This window comes from Aythya fuligula, chromosome 3 (assembly GCF_009819795.1).
Source record: "Aythya fuligula isolate bAytFul2 chromosome 3, bAytFul2.pri, whole genome shotgun sequence".
NCBI classification, from domain to species: domain Eukaryota; kingdom Metazoa; phylum Chordata; class Aves; order Anseriformes; family Anatidae; genus Aythya; species Aythya fuligula.
Genome location: NC_045561.1, coordinates 11,723,573 through 11,741,246, shown reverse-complemented (window position 1 = coordinate 11,741,246; position 17,674 = coordinate 11,723,573). Strand labels below are relative to the sequence as shown.

At 38.3% G+C, this 17,674-nt stretch overlaps 1 protein-coding gene across 3 annotated transcripts in view; it reads right to left on the bottom strand.

Annotated features, from left to right (window-relative positions):
• MAP4K3 (mitogen-activated protein kinase kinase kinase kinase 3) overlaps positions 1 to 17,674 on the bottom strand; it is a 79,777-nt gene that overhangs the window by 41,093 nt on the left and 21,010 nt on the right. For 2 of the 3 annotated variants that reach the window (XM_032183823.1, XM_032183824.1), the window contains exons 5-15: positions 17,127 to 17,182; positions 14,894 to 14,941; positions 12,643 to 12,685; positions 12,052 to 12,124; positions 9,417 to 9,548; positions 9,057 to 9,119; positions 8,892 to 8,973; positions 8,673 to 8,783; positions 3,581 to 3,656; positions 2,556 to 2,614; positions 2 to 64 (exon numbers count right to left, since the gene is read on the bottom strand). In XM_032183823.1, coding sequence (XP_032039714.1) covers positions 2 to 64; positions 2,556 to 2,614; positions 3,581 to 3,656; positions 8,673 to 8,783; positions 8,892 to 8,973; positions 9,057 to 9,119; positions 9,417 to 9,548; positions 12,052 to 12,124; positions 12,643 to 12,685; positions 14,894 to 14,941; positions 17,127 to 17,182 — 806 coding nt within the window. The remainder of the gene's footprint in view (position 1; positions 65 to 2,555; positions 2,615 to 3,580; positions 3,657 to 8,672; positions 8,784 to 8,891; positions 8,974 to 9,056; positions 9,120 to 9,416; positions 9,549 to 12,051; positions 12,125 to 12,642; positions 12,686 to 14,893; positions 14,942 to 17,126; positions 17,183 to 17,674) is intronic. The other variant, XM_032183826.1, reaches the window with a different exon arrangement.

Sequence of the window (17,674 nt, the reverse complement as noted above, 5' to 3'; positions counted from 1 at the left end):
CCAGGTTAGATCTTGCAGTGTAGTATATATCCTCTGAATTGTCCAAAAAATCGCTACTGTCAGGCTGTTCATTAGATAGAGATCAAGAAACTCAAGTTATTTACATTGTGACTGAAAGCCAGGGATAGATAAAGGGGAATTTTCTCGCTAAAAAGAAAAAAAGAGTTGTTAGTTGAAGCTCAAACCATGTTAAAACAGTTCAGGCAGGAGGGTGGAACACAGCTAAGGGTATTGTCACATCACCAAATGCTACTGAATCACACCAAAATGACGACTTATTGTTCATCACCTGAGCTGTGGTAATGGGTGACAACCTGCCTCAGTAAGAGGCACGTGTGTACCAGCATAAAATATGAGGGCATCACCAACAATAAATCATCATTCAGCAGTGGTCCAGTCCCTTGGCTTGTGTGCTCATACCCTTCAGTAAATTAGCATGGAGTTTAAACAAGCTTTAGTGAGACAAAAGCAAAAGGGTCGGGAGAACTGCTTTAACACAAATAGATTCACATTATTGTTGGAAAAAGAGAGAGCATCTCTTGCTCCTGTTTCCAAGTCTCTCTCCAGCCTCCCCCAGAGGATGCAGATTATTACAAGTTTCTCCTCTAGCCTGCTTTGTACGAAGGCTCTTTGCTAGAGCAGCCGTTCCTTGCAAACGCCAATTGCAATTGCCCATTTGTTCCATGGCTGGTTTCTAACAACAAAATGTATTTTTTCTTTTGTCTCTAGACCCAGCATCATCACTTGGAAAATGACAGTTATGCTTCTCTCTTGGCTAACAGCAGCTGTAAGAATTAATACGACTCCTCTAATTCAGTCTATGCTGGCATATGTTACAGAAACAGCTACCACAGATCCAAATACTTCATGTAAGCAGTTACCTTTGCCTACAGAACTACCTATCTTGCTTGCATTTTTAGGTGTGTCACAGTAATCCTGTGACAAACTGATGATTGTTTCGTTCTTTCCCATTCATGCTCACACTGAAAACAAACTCAAATAATTAGACCAGCACTACAGAAAAAAAAAACACAACTCCTGCCAGGTAATCAAAAAGAATATATTAATCTTTTAAAGGTGAAAATTACTTAAGATGTCCTAAAGCAAAGGATTTTTATATCCTGAAAGGACAAGTCATGTCTGTATGCTTTGTTCTGTTATGGGCAGAGGGGCAGTTAATTTCTGTCTTGAGAAAGATCCATAAAAGCAGTTACAGATCTTTGTAGAGAGAGAAGGCAAGTTCTTTGGACAGGTTTGAAATATGCAAACTCTCAGAGGAATACATAATACTAAAATATTTCCTTATCAGTAGAATTAATTTGGATAGTTCAAGTCCCTTCTTGTAGCAGAAAGAGCTTCTAAGATTCTGAAGTGCAAAGGTCCTGATTGCTAACACACGCTGTGGGAAAAGGCCCAATTTCTCTTTTCCAAGCATACCTGCCAAAGAAGAGCTTTCAGAAGTCATGCCTCAACCCCCTGCAGAAAATCTCTCTCTCTGCAGCTTAGCAACTCAGGTTCCTAAGGTACAATGAAAAATACCTCCCTGCCCCAGTGAAGCTGTCCAGCTGACTAGTTGGTTTGTACAGTGAATGACTGATAAAATCAAAATGAAAGAAACTATTTTAAAACTTGAGCTTCTCCACCCACGTCTTTTGGCAACTATGATTCTATATATATAAAATTCTTAAAAAGTAAAAAGCATCATACTTTGAATTACATGATGCCACCAATTTTCTTCACAATCCAGACAATGCAGAACAGAAACGAAGTCCTGATAATGTGGAATTAGTTCAGAAATGATTCTGAGGTAGCTGCTGAGTTGATGGTAGAAACACTGACCTTCCCAGGAATGGGAAGAAACTGCCCAAGTGCACAGATGTGGAAAGCAACAGCCTCCATCACAGAAGTTACTGCAGAGGCGTGTGACAGACAGCACAGACACCTTTTCCCCCACTGCCTGAGTTCTCGTAGACCTTTCTTGTACTGATGGACCCATAGGAGGAAAATATCAGCACTATATCGTCACACAATACACCAACTGCCAGACTCCATGTGGCTCAGGTGTGATTCAGGGCTACAAGAAGTTTGTTTGCATGGGAAAATAAACCTTCCCCCAAAAATCCATTTTCAAACGCATCATGCTTCTTCCCAGGCTCTCAATTTTATGATTATTTCCAATAGCAATCATTGTCAATATGAGCATGAGGGAGAGAAGCATTTGAGTACACACACAGCAACTCTACAATTAGAACTGTAACTCTAAGTAAAGGGAATGATATACTTGGCAATGAGGTATAAAGGATAGAGGAAAACCACAAAGAGCTGTTGCTTAGCACATACATCAAACCTGAAAAAACCCACAAAGAAGGGGGTCTTGATGCATACAGTCTAATGACACTGAATTATTAGGACCGATATGTTCCCCCTTGTTGGAAGAATTACTACTGATTTTAGTAGTGCTAAGGAAGCGTGCTATGCATCTTTTATTTCCCCTCCTCCACTGATATTTGCAGGGAATGATGTATTGTGCATTGTACACGCTGCTTGTTACTCACAAATTCATGATGTGGCTCTGTTTCTTTCCTCAAGGGTGGATCAAATTTTACTTGACCAACTAAAGAAGAGAAAAGGAAAACAACAACTTAAGTTAAGCAGCAATTAGACAAAATTTTCCTCCAAAGGTTAACACATGTAATAAATTCGGTTTAATGACCGTATTCTATGCTCACTGATGGAAACTTTTGACACATGCTACTATTCTATCACAGAAGGCAGCAAAATCATCATTTACCCTACCTAATTGCTCTACAATCTGGAAAAGGATTCAGTGAACAGGGAGGGCATCAAAGTACCCTCTTTAAAGGTCTAGTACAGCTGTAGCTTATAAAAACATCTATTATGCGAATTTACTTTTGGATGTGTTATTATGGGAGACTCATTAGGACTCAAGAGCCTTGAATGAAGTTCGGAGAAAACTAATCACACCTTCTCAGAGCTCTTTGGCAGGTCTAAGACATCTCCCCTCTATTTTAGTTAAAGAAAACTGAAGCTGCAAGAAAACGCTATGATTTAATTCAAGCAAAGGAATGACTAAAACTTGGGGATTTGGGAGTGGAGTGATTCTAATGGCTGGTGATCAACGTTCTCCTTTCCCAATTTTCATATATCTGTTTCAATTCAAAAGCAAACATGACAAATACACTAAATTAAGGAAGAAAAAGCTTTCCTTGCCATTCTGGTACCCGGCACAATCTGGCATCACTCTCAACATCCTTGCCCAAGTGAGATATGGGGCTATACCAACCAGCTATCAGAAGATCTCAGGCTGTGTACTGTTCAATTAAGATGAAGCAATAGTAAGATTTACTGAAGTGCTGACAAAGTGTGTATTCAAGTATTTTAGACATATTTATTACACTGTTTCACCTGCAGATACATTCTGGACATGAAAGTTTTTATTTTGCTGCATACCAATAAAAATGTTTCTATGTGTCAAATACCCAGAATACTAGTTGAAATTGTAAGAGAATATTAATGATTAATTTAAGAACATATAATGTTGTCATCTATACATGCTTACAGTTTATTTCAGAGCGTGTCTTTTCTTCTCTCACATTTCTACTCGTTGAATGAATTCTATGAGGCACCACAAGAGGCTGGAAGAAAAAAATAATACTTGAATATCCACATATACTCATTTAAAACATGGTATTCTGATATGGTATGGTATTTTTTTAGCATATTTCTTTAGCATAATATCAAAAGGAAATCAAGCAGAAGCTAAAAATAAAGATTCCCTTTTTTTGTACATTAAAGTTATAAATATTTATTTAAAGTTAGAATTATTTAGCTACAGTGTCTCCACATTTCTCTGAGAATGTCATCAAGTTCAGAGTAAGGGTTTTTAAACTCTGGATTTGAGCAAATGAAGATAACACTGGCTATGATTCACTTTTGCTCGTGTAACATTTCTTTTCTGTGCCTTTCAGTTTAATAGTATTGGTAGCATCCAAAATAAGCAGCAGTACTAACTCAGTCTTACCAGCAGATTTTCCTTTGTTCAGACAACCATATTTTCCCAGTTTTTAATCTAAACCGATTTCTAAAACATCATCAGTTAGTTTCTTTCAATAGATGACAAGTTAGCCTGAGGTTTTCAGAGCTGAACAGAAGAGACAATATCCCTGGTACCACACAGCAAGTTCCTTGTGTTGTATGGCAAGAGCGATGCCATCATTTCTAGAAATTCACCTTCGTATGTATGGGCCATCTCTATTTTTCCCTGGATTTCCATTTACTTCTGTACCAGATGAAGCATCATGAACTTTAAGACGTAGCTTTCTTTTCCTTGATCCTGTTGGAGTTTTGCTTTTCCTTCCTATCTACTACTGCAGGTTTTCTAAGAAACCATAAGACAAGGTTTCTTAGCAAGAATACAAGACCAACTGACTGATGTGTACAATGAGGCCCCAAAATCAGCAACAGAAATCCTAATTGTGTTTTCAGTATGTCCTCTGTTATGAAATCTTACTCTCAAAAAAAAAAATATTTAAACTTTCTCCCAAGTAATCTGTGAAAATTGTATGTTTGCCATGTTCCTGTCTTGAATATATGGCAGCAAGACAATTTTTAATGAAGGCAATATGACACAGTAGTGTCAGAAATTTGACATGCTTGTAAGTTAAGTTTGCATCATTTTACTCATCATTAAGTTTGCTTTTACTCATCATTCCCTGGCAACTTCTGACTATGAAGGGATGACAATTAGAGAAATTTAACTGGTATAATACCACAAGAAGTCACAAATGCTCTGCAACTCTGTTTAACCCTCAAGTATTATCTGAAAGCTTTATTCCCATCCTCTTTGCATCAAAGACAACTGCCTTGCTTTATATTACAAGCCAAACATACGTACAGAGTGCTTCACCTCACTTCTATGCTTGCTTCGGTCTTTTTTTAAACTGGATATGCTTCAAAACTGTGGGTGCATGAGAGAAAATGCATCTCACAGTGAGGCTTGCATTTTTGGAGCTTGTGACAATCCTCCTCTTCTGCAGTTCTGGTTTGCCTATTTTGCATTCTTTTGAGCTTTAAAAAATTGCTTTCTAGATACCTCAGGATGCAGTTCAAGGTTTAACCTTTTTTTCCACTTGAATATTTCAAACACTAAGCACTGAAAGGTTGCTTACGTCTAGTCCTTGGTTGAGAGGCACTGCCCACCTGCACAGGGTGTGTGCACATTTGCGATGCCAGCATCAGGAGGCAGGTTTAGAGCGGGTAGAAAGCATTTTTGCCTTCGCAGCATTATTTTCGAAGTTCCCTGTATCCTGCCACAGATGTTCACAGATATTCACACTGTACTACGTGCAGAACCCGCCCTCACACTTCCTTTTCCTCGGCTAACAGAATTACTGGAAGTAGTCAAATCCTCATCGCTCTGTCAGAGGACAGCGTCTGCAATTCACCTTGAAAGACCTATGCTGACAACTAAACAACAGAAGCAGCTGACACCCAAATTGTGCCCGAGGACAACGAAATGTAGGTTAACTTGCCAACACAAAATGCCATTTGGGCACAAGGTTAAGCATGGTACAGATCTCACAAACAATCCCATCCCCAAAACATACAGGGTGCTAAGACTCAGGCATAATAAAGAGGATTAAAGGGAACAGGCAGTTGCCAGCAGCTACAATACCTTATTCATAAGGGAGTCCCAAATGGAAATTGTCTTGGAATCAGAAACCCACTGAGGTGCTGCTCCATTAGTTGGAGTGAGGAAAACATAAATGCCACAGTCACAGGTATTGCTGCCAAACAAATACTGTCTGTATCCACGGGAGACCTTTCTGATTACATCCAAACAACCTGATTGCATTTCCCCACACACGCTGTTTCATCTTTATGACAACACTCCAGACTATCCTACCCAAACAGTAACAAATAGCACTCCCATAAAACCTCCAAGGGCCAGGTGAAGGGCTAACATCAGTGGGCAGCAGCCTGCCTTCAAAAACCACAGCTAGCTAGAAAAGCTCCCGTGCCTCCAAAAGCCAACAAAAACCGAAGTGACCGACTACCACACACACAAAAACAAACCACGGTGCAGATCTAATGTTCAAGATCCTCCCCAGAGTTGTTTGTACCATGCTATGTTGCTTCTTTCAATTTTTGGTGGATGCATTCGGGTGTCTGCTACTAGTAAAGGAGTGGTCATTCCCCAGGTTCAGGTGAACATCTCCATCCAGCCTGTGAACAGATAGGTCTTGGAGTGTGTTCAACCATGTATAAGAGGAATACGGAAGTTTCTTACCCTCTTTGGGAATGACTGCAGTGTCAACCACAACTTTTATCTGTGACAGGATACCTGATATACAGACCTTGTTCAAGATGCATCAGATAATTTATCATCTGCTTTATGTGCAGAGGCAGATCCTACACTCATTTATTTTTTAAGGAAACATTTTCCCAAGTGTCCCTATCAATCTCATTTTGCAGGCTGATTAAAAGCCTTGCTGGAAAGTATTCTGGTAATGAGGTTTGGGCAGACATTAGAAGTGACATCTAAGTTGTCTATTTGATGAAGATGATTCAACGCCACAGGTAATGGTATTTGAAGCCCACTGAACAGACCAAGGCCACGTGATGAATGCAGGGAACTGGATTATGTCTAGCTGTGAAGTCCATGAACACAACAAAAACCCCACATAAGCCTCGTAAAGGTGAACAACAAATGAACTTGCATCCAAAAGAATAAACTGAGAAGACATTCAAGACAACTTGCTCATCCCCTCAATACTGTCAACCCTTACAGCTCCTTTACAAATGCTGAAAATATGCATTTTTCTCTGATCACTGTTGTGAGACTGTTTTTATTTTATTTTCTCCCCAGACAAGGCATAACTTTCTCCTGATACCAGGCATTATGATGGGATAACTGACAAGTGATATACGTTGGACAAGTGAAGAGACTTCTTAAAGGTAAACCAGAATGGACATAAGAATGAATACTATTTTGAAAGCCACAGATAACTGTCAATAAAATGTGTGCTGAAGTGACTCCAGACAGAAAGAGAAGAGAGGTTCTCCAGCTGAGTGGCCCAGAATAAAGACACATTCTTACTGGAAAATATGTAAAAGTGACACGGGGAAATGGCACATCAATGATTCAGTACAATTTCCAGGAAAGCTACTCTGTGCAAGCTAGTCTGACCCAAACACTTACCTAACATAAAGCACACTGAAAACAGCTATCTTACTTCTTATGACAGCTTATGAAAGTCTTGTTTTTCTGGTTTCTACAGAAATACTACTTTATGGGGGCCTCCTAGTTGTCTACCATCACTGAACAGACAGTAAGGTAAAGAACACCACCTGATCCTCACAGCTTATGGCAAAGAGCAGAACTGAGTTCCTCGGTGCTGTCTCCTGACAGAGACGTAAAGAATCAGAAACTTTTCTCTTGGGAGAGTCAAACACATTAAGGACTTTCTTGCATCTTTAAATTAAATAAATTAAATAAAACTTAGTTAGATTTATTTTACACAGCTTGACTACTTGGAATTGCTTTTAAGAGTACTGACTATGCAATCTTTATGCCTTCCTCTCCTTCCCCACTTAAACATTGCACTCCGCAATAAAAAACAGATTTTAGTTTCGCTTCTTTCCAGATATTTATTTCAACTTCTAAGGAAGGAAGAAGCAGATTCAGTGCATGTCAACTTGTCTTTGATTCTACAGAAACTACAAAACCTCATTTAACTTTCAAAATCTGAAAGTGGGTATCTTAAAGTAGATGCTTTTTTAGGCCTATATTCATTTGAAGACATTTTTAGACTAGTTTATCCCTATTTAAAAAAAAAATACGCAATACACACAAAGCACAAAAATATGCAATAAATGAGTCGATTTGTGCCTAAAGGATTTCTTTTCCCCTTAAGAGGTAATTACTTAAGGAACTGTGTACATCTGGGAAGTCTTCACTAAGATACAATTAAGTATGTTGACAGGATGCAATAACAAAATATGTCTTCTCTTAAGAATCACTTCAGTCCTGTGCTGTTTATCACCTTACATAAGCATGATATTTTTAATCTACTGTTAAAGCAGAAAACCAGACTTTGCATTTGATAAAATCGTGAGGGAAATCAAGTCTCATATTCTAAGATAGAAAATAAAACCTGCAAGAAACACAGCAAAACAGTTGACAAAAACAACTACAGAATCATTATTCTAGTAGGAAAGTTGCTGAGACAGTAGATTAAAAGCAAAGAAACAAGTTATATATGGATATAAAGTGATTTTATGAATGCGTTCTTTGCAGATAAAGACATTTTCATGAAGAAACAGAAAGCAGGGCGCATGATAATGCAGGACTGGAGGAGTCCACATTTACTTTTGCACCATAAAATGTGGAAGGACAACAAATAAGATTAAAATGTTTACATCTTTCTTTAATCTTCTCTCCCTCAAACACAATGAATTTTGGTAAGGGTCTGGTAAGCATCACAAGTCTACACATGGAACAAGAGAATAAACTGAAGTGAACAAAACCCTGCAGACCATTCTGAGATCACATTTCTGTGGCTCAACAAAAAATAATTGAGTATCTCATCAACTAGTTTTGTTGGCAAACAAAAACTCAAGCTGATTCTATGGTTAAAACGTATTCCTACCTCAGGATCGTCATCATCAAAGTCATGGTAAGTGGAATGATCAGGATTATTCATTTTATCCAAAAGTTCAATAGCAAGACTTCTATTTAGTGGCTGAGTAACAAAAGGATGCTGAAAGACAGAAGGAAAAAACACATTAAAATACTAATCAGTCATAATAAACACATTTTAATTTTATAAATTCAAAAACAAATTAAAAAAAAATCACACAAATTTTACCTGTAGTAACTTTTCAGCTGTAGGCCTTTTCTTAGGATTTTTTGTAAGTGCCATTTTCACAAAGTGATGGAAACTATTGGACCTGTAAAATGAAATGGTAAACATTAGAATCATGTATTTTGCTGGACAATGGATTCTAATCTACTGAAATGTTGAAGTGCTTACCATTTCATTTTGTCCTTTAATTTAGGAGGCTGGAAGTTGCTTTTCGTCATTAGAAAAAGTGCTCTGAAAAAAAAAAAAAGACAGTATTTCTCTGGTTTACATTGTGAGATGGATACACACACGCACACACACGAGACAGATTAGTAAATACATCATTTTGTTGGCAGTAAGAAGCCCATCAGTTTAAGAGATGCTACCAGGACACCACCACATATTTACGCACCAAAAAGAGTTCTTAGGACTGCTACAACCCAACATCTTTGCAGTAGCCCCAAACACCAGAAGCACACACAGCCAGCTTATCTAAACAGATCATTTATAAAGCTGCATTTATACACCGAGCTTTAACCCCTTGCTAACCTCATTGGATGTAGGTCAAACATTGGAGGCTGAAGTTCAGCAAGCTCTATAGCAGTTATTCCAACTGCCCACAGATCACAGAGTTGGTTATAGCCACCTTTTCTTTCCACTGCAGCAACTTCTGGTGCCATCCTAAATGAGGGAAGATGTCTTGGTTTAGATACACTTTCCATCACAAATTAAACATTCTGTATGCAGCAGCATGTTTTTTTATATCCCCATAGATCTTATTTAATACACAGCATATATATATTTTTCTGTGTATGTACATATACATACATGCATGCATGTACGTGTAAAGGTACATCATACATACATTTCTTGATTTTGAACTTCTAAATTTTAACCTGTAGTCCACAAAACTATGTCAAGTTTTTCCCTAGTTTCTTTTTTCCAAATGAATAAACACCATGGTACTTGTTTATTCATCTGAAAGTAGTGATAGGCAAACAATTCCCACATTAGGATCCCTCCCTCATTGTAGCAATGATTCAGTTCTCCTCTATTATCTTCCAGGAAGGAAGTGGATGAAAACATTCTTGTGCAGGAGCACAGGGAACTACCAGTGGACAACCAAACTAGAATAAAATCCAAACACCACCCAAATATCCACATGGCCCAGAAAGTAATCACATGACTTCGAAGAGAAAAACTCTAACTAGAAATGCAATGAAGAAGAGAAGCTTTCTTCTCTCCTAAAAGCATAAAGCCTGAAGACTTAATGTCAGTTCTGCAGAGAACTTCTTGTTTGTAAAACCTGCTTTGCTGTTATGTCAAAGGAGCTCATTTAAGTCTACAAAGCAGATTCAGATCTTCAGGGGGAAAAATTTTACAAGCATAATCAACACAAATAAGAATACCTAAATAAAACAATTCTCTAGGAATTGTGGCATGCTTTGGATTGCCAAAGCAAACTATGGATCTGATTGATATAGCCATATCGGATGTCAAGTGTTGAAGTTTTTAAGCTTTGAACTTCATTAGCCCAGATCACCTGGAAAGGACCAGTGGAATAAGAAATGCAACACAACACAGATAAGACAGAAGAACGTCACTTAGTGAGTGCTACAGTAAAGCAGCAGACAGCATTACTTAGAGACATTTCAAATGATGTAATATTTAAAACACAGGTGTGTTTTTAACTGCAGATTTGAAGGCAACATCAGATTTTTGTGGTATGATTTATTTCACGGTTGGCCTAAACTATATCTACATATACTTACATTAGAGTTCAATAAAAAAGTAATCAAAAAAGGAAGATACTAAAGAAGGAGTTAGCAGTGCATAGGGGAAACATTAACTTTACAAAGACATGGAGGAGAAGGAACACAAGGGTAAATAGTGGGATTACTAGAACTGAAGACACTGCACAGCAGTTTTGCCTTTCACGTCTCTCCCACGTTGTCCTTTTCTGCCCATACCTCTAACGATTGCTCAAATCTTCACACTGCTTACAGCTAAATCTTCTCCACAGCCTCAAGCTTTGCTTCCTCGCTTCTACTCCCCAAATCTGAGATGACTTCCAAAGACAAACTGGTGCTTTTCGTCAGTATTTAACCATGTAATGCTTTCATAGTTATTGTTTAAGGTTATGGCGTGTCACTTGAGAAGCATGGCCCAGTTTGGAAGTTTCACAGCGACACAGGTCAGGACTGAAGTCACCCCAGACATCTCAGTCAGGAAACAGAGCCACAGTGCAATTACACAATCATGACCGATGGGTGTTTGCACTGCTTAGGAAGGGAAGTGAATCTGTGCCTTGGCGTGACTTATGCTACAAAAAAATGCTAAAAATGCTGTGCTTGAGTCTATTTCAAGACTGCATACTTGAATGTAGCTTTTTTTTTTTGTACATACATTTTTCTCATAAATACTATGCTGTCACACAATAGAACTTGCAATATCTGTCTAGGAAATGTACAGAAGTGCTATTTTACAGTGAAGAATGTGCATCGTTTACTTCAAGGCAAAAAGGGAACCACATCCAGTACAAAGAGAGAAAGAAAAAAAAAGGAAAAACCTTAACTTTAGGAGAAGATAAATTATGCAAACTAGTTGACTGAGGAAAGAATAAGACACAGTACAGACTGAACTCAAACTTAAGCTTCTTTTCTATCATTTTTTGTTGTGGTGGTGTTTTGCTTTGTTTTTTGCCTGATATGCCTAAAAATAAACAAACAGAAGTCTTAGAGAAAACATTTCACAAGTGGCAAAAGAATCTGCAGAGACAAACAAATGAAACTCATTACCAGCTGAAGAGTTGCAGGAAAAAAACAGGTCTGGCATAAAAGGGAAGTAACCCAAGACACCAAAATGGATATTGGGGAAGAAAAAAATTTAAGATCAGAGTTAAAAACAAGACCGCAGACAGATTTAAAATCAGACTAAACTAAGATCCACTGGTCAATAGTAACAGCAGAACACAGACAATATTTAAGTTTTTCAAGGTATTTGAATGTTTTTTTTTCTGATGCTCAGCTAATTCAGGATGTAGCACAAAACCAGACATGATTCCATGAAAATCAGAGAGCTTTTAGTGATTAGTCAGAAAGACATAGCATGCTTTTAACATAAGATTTTCAATAGTATTATGTTCATTACTATTATATTAACAAGCAATTAAAAACATAGTTACCAATATGGGGTGCCAATAAATGATTTCCTTTTGGCAATTGTAGCTGTTATCTGCGCAGATACTCCAAAATCCGCTATATAAAAATAAGAACAAAGAGTTAATAACTGATCTGATGCAATTCACTGTTTATGACCATGACAGTTTGGTTTCTTCACTTTTAAGAGTTTGCTAAACATACCGGAAATATTTAACAAAAAAAATAAGTAACAACAGCAAATAACGGAAGCTTGGTGATTCTCAAATTCTTTTGGTCAACCCCTCTTAGTCGCCTAAGAAATATGCAGGCTGCACACAAACACGTTCCTCTTATCAACACAAGGAAGAAAAAGGCTCAGTTTATAAAAGTCCTGGGATATGATTTTTTACATCTCCCATACAACATCAGAATGTTTCACGTCAGTGTTCCAAAACCACACTCCAATTACTCTGAAGACATTAATATGATGGTGCTGAATGAGATATTATCAGCAAGAGAAAACGAATTCTAACATTCATTAATTCCTTACCTAATTAAACAAAAAGACTGCTTAGACTGCACACAATTTAGACTGCACATACGATTTACAGCTCAACAGATTTTCATTTACTTACCTAACTTTACATGTCCATTATCCGTTAAAAGAATGTTTGCTCCCTTAAAAGAAAAAAGTGCACTTCAATTAAAACATGCAGATTTCCCTGATATTATATTAAAAAAAAATCTTTTTGTGAGATCTAATGGCAAATACGGGGTCAAAAGATAAATCAAGAATTGCATGTTCAAGGAAATGTATCTGAAATTATCTACTTGCCATTCTGTGATATAAAGGAACTTACATACACAGGGTTTCTCATGAATTTCAAGTTTAGTATTCTCTAGTCTATGGTATTACAAAGTTTCCCATTGTACACGAAGCCCTCTCCAAGAGCAGAATTATGATCATTTGCCTATGCGGATGAATTCTTACTTTCTTTTTTCTATTTACAGTGATTGAAAGGAAATAGGAACTCTAAAGGTCACGGCGGAAGTAATTTGATTTTCTTTTCATATGCAGGGGCTGGGTTTCTCTCATCTGAGAGCCATGATAATTATAGCCTTAAGGACCTCCCTTGATATTCAAGTGTTTTACACAACTATTTCCATCTTTCTGCAGCAGAGATTCTGTTGGTGCTCGATTGTAAGCGCTCACTGCTGTGGGGCTATGTGCACCACTTCAATAATCAGCTCAATAATCAAAACCAACCCCAAGCGGCAGCTGACACCATAAAATTACCACATAAAAAGGACTGTGAACAAACCTGATTGGAAGAAGGAAACCAGTTACAAGCAGAACTGAGCGAAGGTTGGAGATGGCTAAGCAAAGCTGAACAGAGCCACGAATGTCAGTGCTGCCCATAAACCGGGCAGAGAGGCACAGCACATAGGGCTTTCCAAACATCATTTATATACGGGAAGGGGTTTTCACTGGGAAGAAATCAGACCTGCAGTCCTACTCCAGCCACACAACTCATTTTGGCAAATCCTGCACAAGTACAGTAAATGAGCCTTATAAATGGAGCTAGGTAAATAGCGTAACAGCCTGGCTAACATGCTCTTGACCTTGTCCACCTTTCAAGACTAACAGGACAGATACTCTAAATACATAACTTAACTACTGAGGAAAGCAAACATAACTCAGTAGTCAAGAGATCTGCAGATGAAAATAGTATTTTTCCACGCTCATGGGAACAGCTTGTAAAAAAAAAAAAAAAAAGCAACAAAAAACCTCACTGTAAGCATTCCAAGTGGTTTTATCAGAACAGTTCTGTTTAGAAATGAATATATATCCACTGCATCCTCATAGGATGAGAAATAATGCTTGGGAAGTATGATGAAAAACTTTCAAGTTTAGTGTCCAAATTAATCTTTCATTTAAAAACGATTTTCACCATTGCTCAAAACCCAAATATTCTCCTGCAGTCAGTGAGAATGCACCTCCAGTTAAAGCTACTATATAAACTGTATCCCTAGTTTTCAAAGAAAAAAAAAAAAAACACACACAAAACAACAACAACAGGGAAAACAACTAAACAACAACAAAAATCACATGCGCAACACAGAGGAGCCCAGCAATTCACTGTCTGATTTCCAGGAGGGAAGCCTGCCAAGTTTAAGCCAGAGACTGCGCAAGGAAGAGTTTAGAAAGGCAAATAGCAGGTAATAAAACTCCAAGGACAAAAAGTCAACAGGAAGTATCAGAAGGAAACTATTACCAGGGAGTATACTAGTATGAGCAAGCTGCCATTGATACAGCTCTGTAGAGGTGAAGTTTTAACTAAGTCGGTGCTAAGAGCCCTGATTCATGGTACCCTCTCTAATTTTAGTATGTGAGGGAGGAGAAGCAAGTAGTCGGGGCAAGAACCGTGCAGAACGGCAGCCGCTGCCCTGCAATCTGCTCCCCAGAAAAGAGGCAAGAAGCCAAAGCAACAGCTGTTTACTCGCTGGTTCAGCCGGAAGGGTACTTCGAGCTTCTTGGAAAGGTGGGGAGAACACCGAGCCTTTGCTTCTGCACAAAGCACACGCCCAGGGCCAGCTGAACACGTGCCGTTCTGGAGCATGGCTGATGCTGAAATCCTGCAGCCCTGGACTAAATGTGTGTGTGGTTCCAGTCAAAAGAACAAACTGTTTCCATGCATATTCAAGTTTTTAATTTCTGCTGGGTAAAATATATATATATATATATATATATATATATATATATATAAATAAACAGAAAAACCTTATAAAGACGATTTCCAAAACTGTTGTGTAACCATAAAGACCCTTAAGAGGTGATGGTGTAGGCTACTACAAAAACACACATTCCATTCAGTTTTTACTTACCTTTATGTCTCTGTGCATTTTTCCTTTACTGTGAAGGTAATATAATCCCTGCATAAAATATTTACATAATAAGTTAGTCCAACATTTTTCACTTCATATGCATTTCTTATTTAATCAACAAACGTACTTAGGATCCATTTCAGTCATCTAAATGACTTTCTGTTTGAAGAAAATTCTTTCACTTCAGTCTATCTTAAATGCACTTGCAAATTCAATACACACAGTAGGGTAACAGCTAAACACAGGTTGGACGAAAGAATGCCAGCTACCAGTCTATTGAGAGCCAAATATTTTCTATTCAAAGTTTCCCCCGGACATGTTAACTGTCACCTTTCTAGACCAAGTTAATTAGTTTTAAATTGCCTAACGCTGCTCTATTCAACAGTCTGCTCACTGGATACCTAATGCAGAGATCTCGTATATCATTACAGGCTTCAATTAACTCCAGAACCATGCTAGCAGGCAACACCCCAGGGCTAAAACCAGAGTTCAACCCTAATTCATGCATTTCTGCAGGAAGGGAAATTATTGGGCTGTCCTTCTAGGTCTCCATCAGGGCACCACAGCATTTTAGGACTCAGTGCCTTGATACGGGTTAGAAATTTGAAATGATCTGGAAGAATACTAATGAAGCTGAAACCCTTCAAGAGGATTCAGATGTCATTGTTTTTGACGCTCCAGGCTTATCTTTAAAATTCTCTTCCACAGGGCAAACTGCAGGTAAACATCCGTGTGGCTGTGCGGTCATGAACCTCCACAAGGACTACATTTCACTGCAGATAGCCATGTCAGGACAAACTTTGTTTCCCCCTCCAGCTGCTCATGCAAGACATCACATAACGGATTTCAAAAAGAAATGAGAATTGTTTTCAATTATCATCATTTTCATGGATGGTCCTAACTACACCCAAATGGGGAAATGCTTGCTTACATGACTTGGTGCTTGAGACCTTGAAGTATGGACATCATACTTCATCCTAAATATGGACATCATCCATATTATATGGATCCATAAATATATACATCATCCTAAATATGGACATCAAAAGCTAACTTCATGCATTCACATGAAACTCCAGAGTCAAGGAAACTGATGGCAAAATTAACATTGGCAAATTCCTTGGACAGATGGACTATATTCTTTGATTTTTCACTAGAAAGAGTGACTGCTAGATCATTAACTACAACAAGACACCAGAAACTATAAACATCATATTTGGTCAGAGTGTGGCATAAGCATGCAGTTACAGACAACTGTAAAATAAACAAACAAAAAAAAGCATCCATTGATAACACTTAGAAAATAAACACAAAGTAGCACAGTTCCTTCTAATAATCAATTTACACATACTGGCCAAAAGTCTTCTCAAACAATAAAAAATTCACAAATTAAATTCTAGATTATTAAAACACTTCTCCACACTCTGCGAAGAACAAGAGGGATTAAAAATTCAAATATCAAAACACTCCCACATGCCAGGTAAGCCAAGGCTTCATTGTAAGAAAAAAAGAAGTCACATCTTCAAAGTCAGCAACCTCTGGCATAGTGCAGAGAAATGGTCAGTGGCATGCAAGAGAGCTGGCTCGGGGACAGAGCTATCTTGAGAGAGTGTTTGTGAGAGGCAACAGCTCTCAACCGATGGCATTCAAGAGCTTCGCATTCAGTGGAAGCCAAGAGCTGCTCTCTCACATGGAGAGAAGACACAACAAAAAAAGCTGGTCCTCATGAAGTTTTAGTGGTGAGCTTAACATTTAATTTAGGAAAGACATATGAAAGCTAGCATGACCACGAGGAGAGGCTAATGACCTTAATTGGAACATCTCAAGTACAAAGGCATTCTTTTTTCCATTTTCTTTTTGGCACAGATCAACGATCAGATATGCAAAACTGGCTTTAAAAGTTTTCCTTCCAGCCTGCAATAACTAGCTTGTATTACAAATATAGACAAATAGACTCCTCCCCCCCACCCCACAGCCCTTAGAAAAAATAACAGCAGAAAGTAGATGTCAATTTTCCCTCAAATCATCCAGGATAATTTGGGGTTATGCAATTATATGAACCAGTTCTGGGCTATAATAAAGGACTTCCTCAGGAGGCTGGGAAAAATGTTAAACGCTCCAAACACTGCACTTCCATGGTATGATGTGCGTTTGGAGCTTCTGCTTCTAGATTTTGATATTTTTACATTAAATGTGAACTGTATACAACCACAAGAGCCTTAGAATACACTACCTGTAGTGTTTCTCTGCTAACATAGGCAATCTGCTGTTCTGAGAGTGGTCCAGTCACTGAAATGGAAAGAAAAAGAATGAATAAAGCTCAAAATCAGATGAGATACTGTCCTTCCCAAACCTCAATTACTTTATATTCACACTGATAGGATCTTACATCAGTAAGATTATCCAAGTGAAAGTGCTTCGGCTTTCCCTCAGATGGAGCATCCCAAATACTACCAGAAGGTTTTTATAGCTCAAGAAGTGTCTAGCCCTATCGGAATGGAAATGAGTTACTTGGTACATGGATATATCTCAAAGCAACTAGGAGGGGAAAAAAACAAACAGAAGCAGTGATTTAAGCACAACTCTTTCCCTTGCACAAACCCATTGTGTCCAGGACTTCCAACTGAGTGACTCAGAGCTGAGCTCAGGCCCCTTTGCGCTCCACGAAGTTCCTTCCACCCTTTGCAACCTGCTCTCTCCTCCCATCCTTCCTGCTGCTGTGGGACCTGCTCTCTACTCCTAACCTCCCTGCAGCCACACGACCTCCTCGTCCCTTTTCTG